The sequence below is a fragment of the Arvicola amphibius genome, chromosome 1 (assembly GCF_903992535.2).
Source record: "Arvicola amphibius chromosome 1, mArvAmp1.2, whole genome shotgun sequence".
Taxonomy (NCBI): Eukaryota; Metazoa; Chordata; class Mammalia; order Rodentia; family Cricetidae; genus Arvicola; species Arvicola amphibius.
In genome coordinates, this window is record NC_052047.1 from 170663377 (window position 1) to 170676117 (window position 12741).

At 36.3% G+C, this 12741-nt stretch overlaps 1 protein-coding gene and 1 non-coding gene across 5 annotated transcripts in view; both read left to right on the plus strand.

Moving 5' to 3' along the window:
• The window catches only part of Ric1 (RIC1 homolog, RAB6A GEF complex partner 1), an 89580-nt gene that overhangs the window by 57075 nt on the left and 19764 nt on the right, over nucleotides 1-12741 (plus strand). For all 4 annotated transcript variants that reach the window (XR_005286266.1, XM_038337660.2, XM_038337651.2 and 1 more), the window contains exons 8-12: nucleotides 23-111; nucleotides 2926-3070; nucleotides 3927-3975; nucleotides 5598-5750; nucleotides 7733-7936. Coding sequence is in view for 3 of the 4 variants with exons in the window: in XM_038337660.2 (XP_038193588.1) it covers nucleotides 23-111; nucleotides 2926-3070; nucleotides 3927-3975; nucleotides 5598-5750; nucleotides 7733-7936 (640 nt within the window). In the remaining variant the exon portion in view is untranslated. The remainder of the gene's footprint in view (nucleotides 1-22; nucleotides 112-2925; nucleotides 3071-3926; nucleotides 3976-5597; nucleotides 5751-7732; nucleotides 7937-12741) is intronic.
• On the plus strand, nucleotides 8876-9039 carry LOC119806131. Its single transcript, XR_005284161.1, has one exon. It is a non-coding gene; the product is annotated as a U1 spliceosomal RNA (small nuclear RNA).

Genomic DNA, 12741 nt, shown 5'->3' on the forward strand with positions numbered 1-12741 from the left:
ACTAAAAGTGTTGTTTTTACAGTGGTTCTGTGCAAGTTTATACAATAGATAACACTACTGGAGCCATGCTGCTGTCTCATAAATTAGAGCTTACAGCTAAACAGTATCCTGGTGAGTATCTATAATGTCTCTCTCTTGATCTGTGAGGTTCTGTTCCAACACTGCCACACCTGCAAGCAGTGGATGGCTGACACCATGGGGAATACTGAACTCTGTGTACTGTTTCTCCCTTACACGTGCAGTAAAGTTTTGCTTATAAATTAGGCATAAGAAGAGATACCCTGTACTTTAGTTACTTGTCTCATTGCTGTGACAAAATGCCTTACAAAAGCAACTTAAGAAAGGACGATTTGGGGGCTGGAAAGTTGTCTCAGCAGTTAAGAGCACCAACCGCTCTTGGCCAGGACTTGGTTTGATTCTCTGCACCCTAATGGCAGCTCACAATGATCTGTAATTTCAGCAGCTGGTTTCTACAGGCATCAGAAATGAAAGTGGTCCATTGCGTGTAGGCAAAACACCCATACACATAAAATATTTTTGATTTAAAAAAAAAAGAAAGTGTTTATTTTAGCTTACAGTTTAAGGGGTACAGCCTGTCATGACGACAGAGCATGGTGGCAGGAACGTGAGAGGCAGCACTGGCTACAGTGTGCCTGTTGTCAAGTAGAAAGAGATGAGTTCTGGTGTTTAACTTGCTGTCTCATTTTTATTCGGTCCAGACCTCCAGCTGATAGGATGGTATTTATGACCCATTCTCCTCAAGGAGTCCTTTCTGGAAGCACCCTCACATATACCAGGGGTTGTTCCTACAGTGATGTAATCAAACTGACAATGAAGATGAATCCCCTTTTGTTTGATCATCACACGGTGTATGAATGTATTGAACTGTCACAGTGTGTTCTATAAACAACACAGTTAAAATAACCAAAACCTTAAAAATAAGTGATAATAAAATAGAACAGTTGTAACTAAATGACTTTAGTTATAACTAAAACTAAAGTTTTGGGTTTTTTCAAACTTTGTTTTCCTTAGTTTTTGGGAGTATGTAGGTTCTTGGCTAGGTCTTCTACATCTGATTTTAGCAGTAAGTCCTCAAGTATCATAGTATGAGTTAATCTATGATTTTATTTCATATCTTATTCTGGTAGACTCAAATGGAAGACTTTTACTAGCTGGTATTCCTTTCTCTTAGCTTAGGTTCTTCAACTCTAAAAATCTTGGAGCCTCCTCTCCATTGGCAAATTAGCAATTCACTCTCTCTATCATTTATACACACGCATGCACACACACATTAGTTTTTTATTATAAACCTATTTTCAATTCAGTTCACCATGCGGTGTCTAAGAAATGATCATTTGTTTTAGGGCGGGCCCTTGCTTAGGTCTGCATGTGGGCCTGGTGTTTCCTGCTGGGCCGTGTCAGTCTGTATTCTCTGCTCGTGTCTTAAACCACAGGCTAAGCCTCTCCCGTGTTAGTAATGTATTTGTTACATACTAGAGTAAAACTCTTACAATCTGAGGTGTGACAGCAAAACCAGGACAAGTTGCTTTTTCATCAGTTTCAAGAAAGAGAATTACAAGCCAATCTGCCTTAATGAACATTGATGCAAAAATAATTAAATAAAATGCTGGCAAACTGAATCCAAGAATACATCAGAAATCATCCACCATGATCAAGTCAGCTTCATCCCAGAGATGCTGAGGCAGTTCATCATACAAATATTTATCAATGTGATCTACCATATAAATAAACTGAAAGAAAGAAGCCATATGATCATCTCATTAGATGCTGAAAAAGCATTCAATAAAATCCAACACCCTTTGTAATAAAGGTCTTGGAAAGATCAGGGATACGAGGAACATTTCTAAACATAATAAAAAACAATATACAGCAAGCTAACAGCCACCATCAAATTAAATGGAGAGAAACTCAAAGCGATTCCACTAAAATCAGGAACAAGACAAGACTGTCCACTCTCTCCATATCTATTCAACATAGTTTTTGAAGTCTAGCTAGAGCAATAAGACAACAAAAGGAGATCAAGGGGATACAAATTGAAAAGGAAGAAGTCAAACTTTCACTATTTACAGATGATATGATAGTATACATAAGTTTTTGTTTCTTTCAACCACATTAATTACACAGGTTGTAAGAGTGAGGACTGAGTTGATATGTGACTAAGGACTGTCATGAGACTTTGGTTTACTGTTCTATGTAATGGATGAACTATGGAAAATTTCCCTGGCTCATCTACATGACATCTTATCTCTTTTTCTCCTTTGTACGATGGATACAGCCTGTATAATCTTGGCATTACCATGTATCTTTACTAGTTTTCCTCGTGTGGGCATGCTCTGAACTTTTATCTCCTGACCCTCACATGCTCTGTGAGTCACCAGTATGATAGATTCTCAGAGTTTGACAGATGAATTCAGAGAAAAACTACTTTGTCCACGTATTTTGGGATGTTCAACATCATACATGTTTCCGTGTGAAGAATTATAATGGATGTTATTTGACGTACTGCAAAAACAGATATTCGCTCCCAGCATTCATTTTTATCACACACACTATGCAAAAGACTTATGTGTATTTTTCTCTAAGAAGAATGTTTCTGCAACCTTATCCCCATTTTGCAGAAGCTGGTCTGACAGCTTTGAAGATTGTTACACAGTGGTAGTTATTCAAGATAATCATGGCAAAACTAGCCTTCACTCCCTACAGTTCACCTGCATTTGGAGGTTGTTCACATTAGATCAGGCAAAGGCTGGTGCCTTTATTTTCAGTACCCTCCATGAACAGGACTCATCTTAGAATCCAGGTAGTCCATGCCATTCGGCTTGTTCAGATTTGAACATACAGCTTGTAAAAAGTACTAATTATTTCTGAGCAATCTTTTTAACCCTTCTTACTATCTTTTCACAGACATTTGGAACAAAACAGGAGCTGTTAAATTGATTAGATGGTCTCCTGACAATAGTGCTGTAATAGTAACCTGGGAATGTGGAGGTCTTTCTCTATGGAGTGTGTTTGGAGCCCAGCTGATTTGTACACTTGGAGGAGACTTTGCGTGAGTGAACAAAGAGAAACTTTAAAAATAACCCATTGTTTTCCGAGCAGCTCATATATTCAGAAATGCAGTTCATAGAGCTACCTTAAAGAAAAAATTCACCTTTAAGACATTTTTTAGTAGCATACAAACCAGTAGAGCTCAGTGTGTACATCTTCACATGTAGTCATCAGTGCGCTTCGCCCATATTTTCCCTTCTTTTCACCAAATAGCTCCCTCTTCCTTCACACTATATTATATGTGTATTTGTATTTAAATCTAGACTGAACACATGATAGAAACATTCAGTATTTGGTACCATGTGACGGAACTCACATGGAGGGGTTTTTATTAAGGGAATGGGAGCGTAAAGAAATAGGAGAGAGAGAGAGAGAAGCAGAGACCAGCTTGCCTCTTCAGAAGAACAGTGGGAAGGGAGCGAGAGTGGGTGGAGCTTGTCTCTTAAAGAGACCTTTTGCACTTGCATGCAGACTTGGAAAGGACCCTTGCCTGGCCAACATTCTGCCTGAATGCATCCTGCCAGGTGACAGAGGCCCGCATAATGCCTGAATGCTAACATTCCCATATTATTCTTATTATTAAAAGGTGAGGAAATTAAAGGGGATAGCAAGTGGGACAGGGATGGGGCCACCAGGTTCTCAAAACTGCTTCCTGCTGATTTATGGTCATTGACCATCTTTGGTGGGGACTGAGAAAGCTGGGGTTTTATCATCCTAGTGTTTCATTTTCATCCACTATTATGTACTTCTGTTTTAAAGGAGCAAATTCAGTTTGTTTGTTTTTAAGCTGAAGCTAAGTGGTATCTGTGTTGTGTGTAATTGGAAGATGATCAAGAGAAGTTTCTGTTCTGTTTCAGTTACAGGTCTGATGGTACCAAAAAAGAGCCCCTGAAGATCCATTCTATGGTAAGTACTTTCTACTTACAAACAGGTATAGCCTATAAAATTCATTGCTTTTTCCCTTTTTCTCAGTGAGTTCATAAAATCAGAAAGCATTTTTATCTCTGCTTTCTGATTTCTGTAGTTCATTTTTGGTGAAGTTTATTAATTTGTGTGTTTATGATGGGGTTTACTAGGTGATGGTATTACACACCTTTAATCCTAGCACTTGGAAGCAGAAGCAGGCAGATCTTTGTGAGTTCAAGGCCAGCCTGGTCTACAAGAACTAGTTCTAGCTTAGGCTCCAAAGCTACAGAGAAACCCTGTCTAAAAAAAAAAAAAAAAAAAAAAAAAAAAAGGAAGGAAGGAAGAAAAAAGATGGAGCTTCTTGCTATATAACCAACATTTAGCCTCAATATAGGCCAGGACTAGCCTTGACCTTATAATCCCCTTGCCACTGGAGTGATTTTTGTCTCAAAAAATAAGGTAGATGGCTTCTGATGAATGACATCTTCTGACTTACACATATGCATGCATGTACACACCTTTGCATACCAGTATATAGGCACACAATTGTAAGTTTTCAGTATAGTATTTCTGAAACTATTAGCAAGAACCTTTGAATATCATGCATCAAGTGTTATTATCAGAGGTTCACTAAGTTGGTATTTTATCCACAAACTGAAGATCCAAGCATTTAGTTAGCTCCAGGTTCAGAAAAACCCTGACTCAAAGGAATAAAGAGAAAGCAATAGAATAGGATATCAAAGATCACTTCTTGTCTCCATGTGTACCTGTACATATACTCTACATATACAGGTACACATATACACATATGAAATAAACAAGTATTAAGCTTTTAACAGTTTGCAGCAGTCTGACCCTCACTCACCATTTTTTGGATTACAGATTAGAAATTACTATCTTGAAAAGTACTATGATGGAATCTAGTTACAGAATATTAATTCTGAGTGGGCTTGGAGAAATACATTTAAATCTTTCACTGTACACTTCACAACCAAAGAAACCTTTATCTAGAGGAACCAGATAGGTTGTAATAAAAGGTCAAGCTGGAATGAAAACACTAGTATCACAGCTTCCAATCCCGTGCTCTCTGTGTTTCCAAAGCTGCATCTGTGGTAGATGCTTCTTCATTGAGCTTCTGGTCATACAGAGCTGTCTTCTGTAAGAATTTCTTTGTACTTAAGAAGCAGGTAAATTAAATTGAGATGTCACAGAAGGATTTTTAGAATTGGAACTCTGAAATTGAAGCTGAGGTGAGTTAGTGTCTTACCATTCTAAGTAGAGGGCAATGGTGGTGGTTTCCTCTAGACATAGATAAGGTGTACTTGACAGCTAAGAATCATTGGGTTTGATTTTTTTAAAATTTATTTTGTGTGTCTGTGTAGAGGATGTATGTATATGTGGGCATGCTACCATGTGAATACGAGAGGACAACTTTATATAGTTAGTTCGGGTTCTGGGGGTCAAATGCAGCTTCTCATACCTAGCGCTTTGACCTTTCTAGCCCTGGGTGTGATTCTTGTCTCTGGTTATTTTTCATGGTTTTAATATTTAACTGAAGTTATTATAAATAAGATAAAAATAACTTTTTGTTGCTTTGACTTTTTTTCTCTTATTTCTTCAAGAGCTGGGGTGCAGAAGGCTATCACTTATGGGTAATCAGTGGATTTGGTTCTCAGCACACTGAAATTGAGTCAGACCTCAGGAGTATAGTTAAACAGCCCAGCATTTTGCTATTTCAGTTCATCAAGAGTGTACTCACTGTAAACCCTTGTATGGTAAGTAATTAAAACTGTGGGGGGGTTGTTTGTTTGTTTTTAGTACCTTTTAAACAGAATTTTAGACCCTTTTTAATGATTTGAATGTATTCCTAAATTAACTGTACCTTCCTTGTATACTTTCTGTGGTTCATGTATTTCTGTAAATTTTATGCCATAATCTGAATATTTTTTGAACATGTTTTGAATTTTTTCATTTTATTTTTTTTTAAAAAAATGCCACAAGCAGTCCAAAAGAAGCAGTATTTATATGTAAGATAACTTGAATAATTTAGTCTTTATCTAAGTAAGATTATGCAAAGTGTGTCCATTTAGATACTACTTGGAAATGTTACTAGAGGCTCCATAGTATTTAAAAAAAAACAAGCAAACGCAAACATAAAACATTGTAGTTGGCTGGGGGATGGCTTAGTTGGTAAAATATTTGCTTCACTCAATGCATGAGGCCCTGAGCTGAGCATAGCAGTGTATGCCTGTAATTTCAGCTCTCAGAAAACTGCAGGTTCGGTGATGGACCTTGTGTCAAAACATAAGGTGGACAGTGGTTGAGGAGACTTTTACTTGACTTCCACATGTGAGCACATAATCACACACACACACACACCACAAAAAAAATCTCTTTTCATACATGAAATAAAGGCTTTAAAACAAAGAGTAGATTAGGACGCCAGGACTTAGGTTGTCATCACATCTGGCTCAAAAATGTAATTGTAATTTAAAAAGCAATGTTCCTTATTCAGCTGTAAATTTTAAGAAACTCTTTGAAGAAAATGTCTAAAAGCCTGCTTTGGAAAACATTGCCCCAAATAACAATATAAATATTTTGCAATACTTGTAATAAATATTTCAAAATGCAATATAAACTTTTATGTTTATTTCTCTGAATTAATATATATTATGTGATTATATATTTTAAAATGCTACAGTTATATGCTATGAGTACATATCTCAGTAACTATTATTAATAGCTTTTTAAAAATGTTTGGTGTAACCAGTTACTTAAAATTTACAACACATTAAAAAATGAATGTGAAAATAACCCAGATCTCAGAACTGTACACTGTAGTTGAAAATTAGGGATTCCCCACCAAAAAAAAATAAGGATAAAGTATATTTCCTGCCCCTCTACAGAATAGGGAGATGGCTCAGTGAGTGGGTATATGAGGAGTGGATTTTGAATCCTCAGAACCTACATAAAAGCCAGGTGGGCATGTCAGCTTGTCTGTAATCCCAGCAGGGAGGAGATAGGGATGGAGATTCCAGAGAAAACAGGCTAGTCTGCCTAGTCAAAGAAAAATTGGGTTCACCAAGATTCCTTGCTTCAGTCTATAAGGTGGAGAAGAGCTCTTGAGGAAGAGACCTGAAGTCAACCTTGGATCACCACAGGCATGTACATACGTGGAAACACATACAAACGTACACCATACACACTCTTACACAAAACCAATAAAGTACCCTTGATTATATTTTGGACTAAATGGGAAGGGTTAGGATACCACTGTCTGATTTGAGTATAAGAAATCTTCCCACCTTGAGAACTCTGGCCCTCTAATTGAAAACCAGGGCATAATTAATTAAAATCAGGAGCTGTTGCATTTGTCTGAATATCCATAAACTAACACAGTCAATTGTAAACAATGTGTACTTACATGTAGTTTTTCAGGTGTAGTTCTCAGAGTATCAACATTTAGGGTTGCTAATGAAAGGTACTTTTTAAACATTTGTAAGCCTGGGCATTAGCAAAACACACTGTACGAAAATCTCATTAACACTAAAAATCACTAAGATATTGACTCTTTTCTAAATGTAATATATGAGATATTATGTAGATTCTGTCTATATAATATTGATTCTGAAGAAAATCAATATTGTGATATGGTACATGTTCAACAATAAAATTAAAACAGCATTTTACTTAATTGTCCCTACCTAATGCTGGTATTTTTATTTGTTTTCCCTTTTGTCCTTCTTTCTCTGTCTAGAGTAACCAAGAACAGGTGTTGCTTCAGGGAGAAGATCGCTTATACTTGAACTGTGGCGAAGCCTCACAAACCCAGAATTCGAAGAGTTCTTCAGCACGCGCTGATCATATGCCCAGTCGGGGAAAGAACCCATTTGCAGATGGAGGTCTGGAGTCTCAGGGGTTAAGCACTTTACTTGGACATCGACACTGGCATGTTGTCCAGGTCAGTGTTCGTTTACTGACTCATTCATTGATAATATTATCACTTGAGACCAGTTTTTAATTATTTTTATTGCTGTATCATACTCAATGCTTTTTAAATGTTTTTCCTTTCCATTTGATACGGAGTATATCCTCATCATTAATAGTGTCAAGAACTAGAAGTTTATTTCTTTTCTCCTCGGTGAAGATTATTTTACTTTGAGCCTCTGTGTTGCTTAATCTAGTTCTATGAATTTTCATAGCCTAAAGAATATCTGTTGCATGGAAAGTAGTGATTTGACTAGTACCCAGTAGAGCTGACTTTATAGTTTATAGTGGTTAATCACTTAACAGTAGACCCAAATTGTAAACTTTTGAACATTTGAGAAACTTAATGTTCATAATTTTATTATTATTTGATGTTTTTCCAAATTATGGCTTCATCCTGACACCACATTTAAGCTAGCAGGTTCTTTTAGCTTCTAACAATTTGATATCTGATATGGATTAATTCTGATTTTGATGCCAATTAAGATTAATTTGGTATAGTGAGTAAATTTCCTGAAAAAAATTTGTATGCATACTTTCAGAGTCCTAAACATTTTCTTTCTTCTTTTTATACTAAAATGTATCAGAGCCTATTCTTGGATTCATTTCTTTTAGTCAGTTTATTTTTTATTTTTCCTTTTCTTTCCTTTTGCAATAGGATCTTGCTGTGTAGTTGGTCTGGAATTCACGATTCCCTTGTCTCTGCCTCCTGAATGCTGGGACCATCCACGTACACCACCACACTAGGTTCTTTTAATCAATTTCTATTTCCATAATTCTTTACCTTTTCTCTGCTTATATCTTATTAGTTTCCTTCAGCTCTCATGTTATTTTCAGTTGATTTTGAATGAAAATAATTAAAAGACAGAAAAATGATCACTCTATGAAGGGTTAAAGGAGGAATAAATAGTTCATACTTACCTGGCAGGGGAGATACCATGATCACGAAGGTGGTTTTCCCAGGGAGAGGCTTATCCATTGCACTGCGGATGTGCTGACCCCTGTGATTTCCCCATATGCGGGAAACTCGACGGCGTAATTTGTGGTAGTGGGGGACTGCGTTCGCGCTCTCCCCTGGCACAGAAAAAAAACAAACAAAAAAAAGGAGGAATAGTTCCTACAGTTGACTTATAGTGTGCACTAAAAGAAAATGTATTTAACATACATCAATAAACTCATGGAATCAAACAATGTACATACCATTTTATAATTAGTAACAATTTTTAAATATAAAACTGCATCAACTACTTCCTTGACTAAATTTTTCCACTGCTCCCTTCTCTCCTATAGCCATTTCTCTGCTATTTTCATTTCCCCATACTTTGAACTATTCATTCTACACTGACCTAGCATCAATGCCAGTTCTGCCTAGCCAGGTCTGTGTTACCAGAGAGCCAAGTAGAGCAGAGGATCAAAGAAGGTAGGTCTGGAACTAAAAAAATCCATCAGGCAATAACAAAATTGAATTTCCTTCCAGCTCAAAAATTCAGTGATTCTTAGCATCCATGAAGCAGTCCACTGAGTAAGCACATAGCGCTGACTCCAGAACTGCGGGCAGCAGCAGGGTCCTTGGCCTCTGATTGCCAGCTCTACTCATGTCTGCAGATGAGCTTTCTAAGTGTGGATTTACCTAGGCCTCTTCATTTCCTCATTCATCTCTGGTCTTTTAGTTTTGAATAAAGATAAAATAGTTTTGGTAAAATATTTGTTAAATGATTAATTTTTTTTACCATAAGGGTAAACAAGTAGTTCACAAAAAAGAAAGATAAAAATGCCAAAACTCTATTCCTTATAAACTCTAATGAGGAAATGAGGGAAAAACAACAACAAAAAAAACCTTTTAAAAACTAATATAAATAAAAATGTCACAGTTGTGCTCCTAAGACATTTTAGAATTTCAATTTTAAATTTCATAGAATTTTTAGAGCTGGAGGAATTTTAGAGGTCATATAGTCCGACTAGATCTGTACATGAAGAATCCAAAGCTCAGGAATTTAACATGACTCACCCAGCATCACACAAAGGAGTACTGGTCAACCTAGCTTTGAAACAGCCTACATTGAAGTATAAAAAATCTAATGTGCTTTAAAAAGCTAGGTACTGAATGTTGAATCATATAATTACCGTTGACCTTGTACTGAAACTTATAATTTGCCTTTATGGCCTTTTTTTTTTTTTTTTTTTTTTTTTTTTTTTTTTTTTTTTTTTTTAATTAGAGTTGCCTTGCTCTTTGCCTGCTAACACTGGAGCCTGGCAATTGAATGCAGAGTGACAGTGGTCTTTCTGGGTAGTATTTATATAGTGCTAATGCTTTACCTTCTAAGCTTCTTAGCCACCCATGTGGACTCCTTGGAGAAACTAGAGGCATGGTTTCATTCCCCTTCCCACTTATCCTCTCTTGTAGAATAAGAACACATTCTCCGTTAAAGTTGATTTGTTTGTATGATTTCTATTTTGTGTGTTTACTGTATAATTTAGAGTTCATCGAATAAGCTCCAGCTAATTCTGTGCTTTCTGTTCATTGTCTGGAATACTAAACTATTTTTTTGTTGTTGTTTTGTTCAAGCCTTCTGTTTTGTACAACTTAACTTCCAGATTAGAAGATTTTGTTATATGTCTCTAACCAAACCAAATGCAAACACACATTAGAAGCAAAGTTAGTGGCTGGCAGAATAGACAGTGCCTTTTTCGATGTACTTTTTTTAAAATTTAGTTTTCTGAGTTACAAATTTATAAAGTACTGGAACACAATGTGAAATTAAAAAACAAAAGCCTTTTAGTTTGTGGCTGTGTTCCTTCTAATGTTCAGTGTTTTGTATAATGTAAACTTTGGTTTCTAAAAGGTCTTTACTAGTGTTCTAAGGATATTGATTTTATACTTTTCCTGGCTGTAACTATTTTGAAAGATTTTCTGTCACAAAATGTGGGAAGTAAGTATCAGGCACTTCATTGAGAGGTTGGTAGTGAATTATAAAGGCTCTTTTGTGTATAAGTGATTTGCTCACATTCACCTCGTTTTATTAGGTGTGGAAGATGTGGGTTTGGGCGAAGATCTAATCGAATCTTTTAGTTTCACTAATTAGACAAAACTAGTCTAGGCTGGAGACAGAGTTTAGCAGGAAAAAAGGAAAGCAGTTAGTTTCCATTTGGGAGAGACTGGAAAACCCTTTGATAAGAATAATGAGATACTCCGATCTGTACCTTAGCACCATCTCCCAGTGATGTGGCATGACTCCTGTGCCCTAGCTTTATGACTCAAGTGTGTTTAATATTATTAGCTGCCTCTTCTGTCCACTGTTTCTATACACAGCATGAAGTGTACAGGACAAAGTTCACATGGCACATAGATCAAACAAGGTGACACTAGGAAAAAATGTATACTTTGTTCTAGTCATAAAATATTCAGACAAAATTAAAAAGCCTATTAATTTCAACTTATATTTGAGTTTTGAAAATACATCATTTGTAATTTGTAGTATGTCATAGACTTTTGAAACTTAAAAGAATAGTATTTTTGTAGAGATATGCATTAGAATGTGATAATCTGATAATTTTTTACTGAGCCTTTATGCTGGAATCACTTTTGCAGTGACGTGCTAGCTGACATATCACATTTCATAGGAATAGTGAAAAATCGAAGTTTGGGGAGTATAGGTTTCTTTGAATTTTAGTTATTTTACCCAGTGTCATTGATAATGAGCTGCTTTCTCTGGTACACCTAGTGTTACATTCTAGTGTGAATTTGAAATCTATTAATTTAGTTGTATTTTTAGGTTGATGTACTGAGTCGCTGCATTCTAGCGCTTTATGAGTTAACAATCTGGAGTGATGCAGGTGCTTTGGGGAGATGGCTGTTACTCGATTCTCTTTTATCTTTACTCAGTCTTAAGAATTTGGTTATTTGTGACTTTCTGATTTGGATTTGTTTTTCAATATGTATCCAGTTTCTTGAGTCAAATTAAAATAAATTTCAATAAATTGAAGTTTTTCTTATTCCAGGAACAGAAGACTCTTCCGTTGTTCAGTTTTTCTGTTAATTCACACTCCATTTCCTCCAGCTGCTCATGACAGCTAATTAGTAGGTTAGGAGAGACGTAAGAGTCTGTAGAGTTAAACTTACTCCACCTCAATAACCCACAAAATTTTCTCTAAGTTTGAAAGTTTCATAGCACTGATAAAATGACACCATAAATGAAGGTAAAGCTAGATATCATGGGAAATTGTATTTGCCACTGATGCTTCAGAAGAAGACTTAATATCTGTATTATATAAGGGTTCTTGTGGATTGATAAAGTTGAACAGCCTAAGAGAAAAATAAATAGTAAGTTAAGCATGTCCATACAGGTTTGTAGATGCATCTTAAGAAGCAGGATTTAAAAAAAAAAATAGGTAGGGGGGCTGGAGAGATGGCTTAGCAGCAAGAGCATTGCCTGCTCTTCCAGAGGTCCTGAGTTCAATTCCCAGCAACCACATGGTGGCTCACAACCATCTGTAATGAGGTCGGGTGCCCTCTTCAGGCCTGCAGGCATACACACAGACAGAATATTGTATACATAAAAAAATAAATAAATATAAAAAGAAAATAGGTAGGATAAAAGTAAGCCAGTTGCCATTCTCAAGCAGCAGATTTTTGTTATTACATTGGTTGGTTTTATATGCATTACTTTTTTTAATCACCACAGTATAAAAGTAATAAAGATTTCCAGTAAAAACCAAAACTCTTGGCTCAAGCTGTCATTGGTCTGGGGGTGGTCTGCGTGGACAGACAGAAACTGTTGA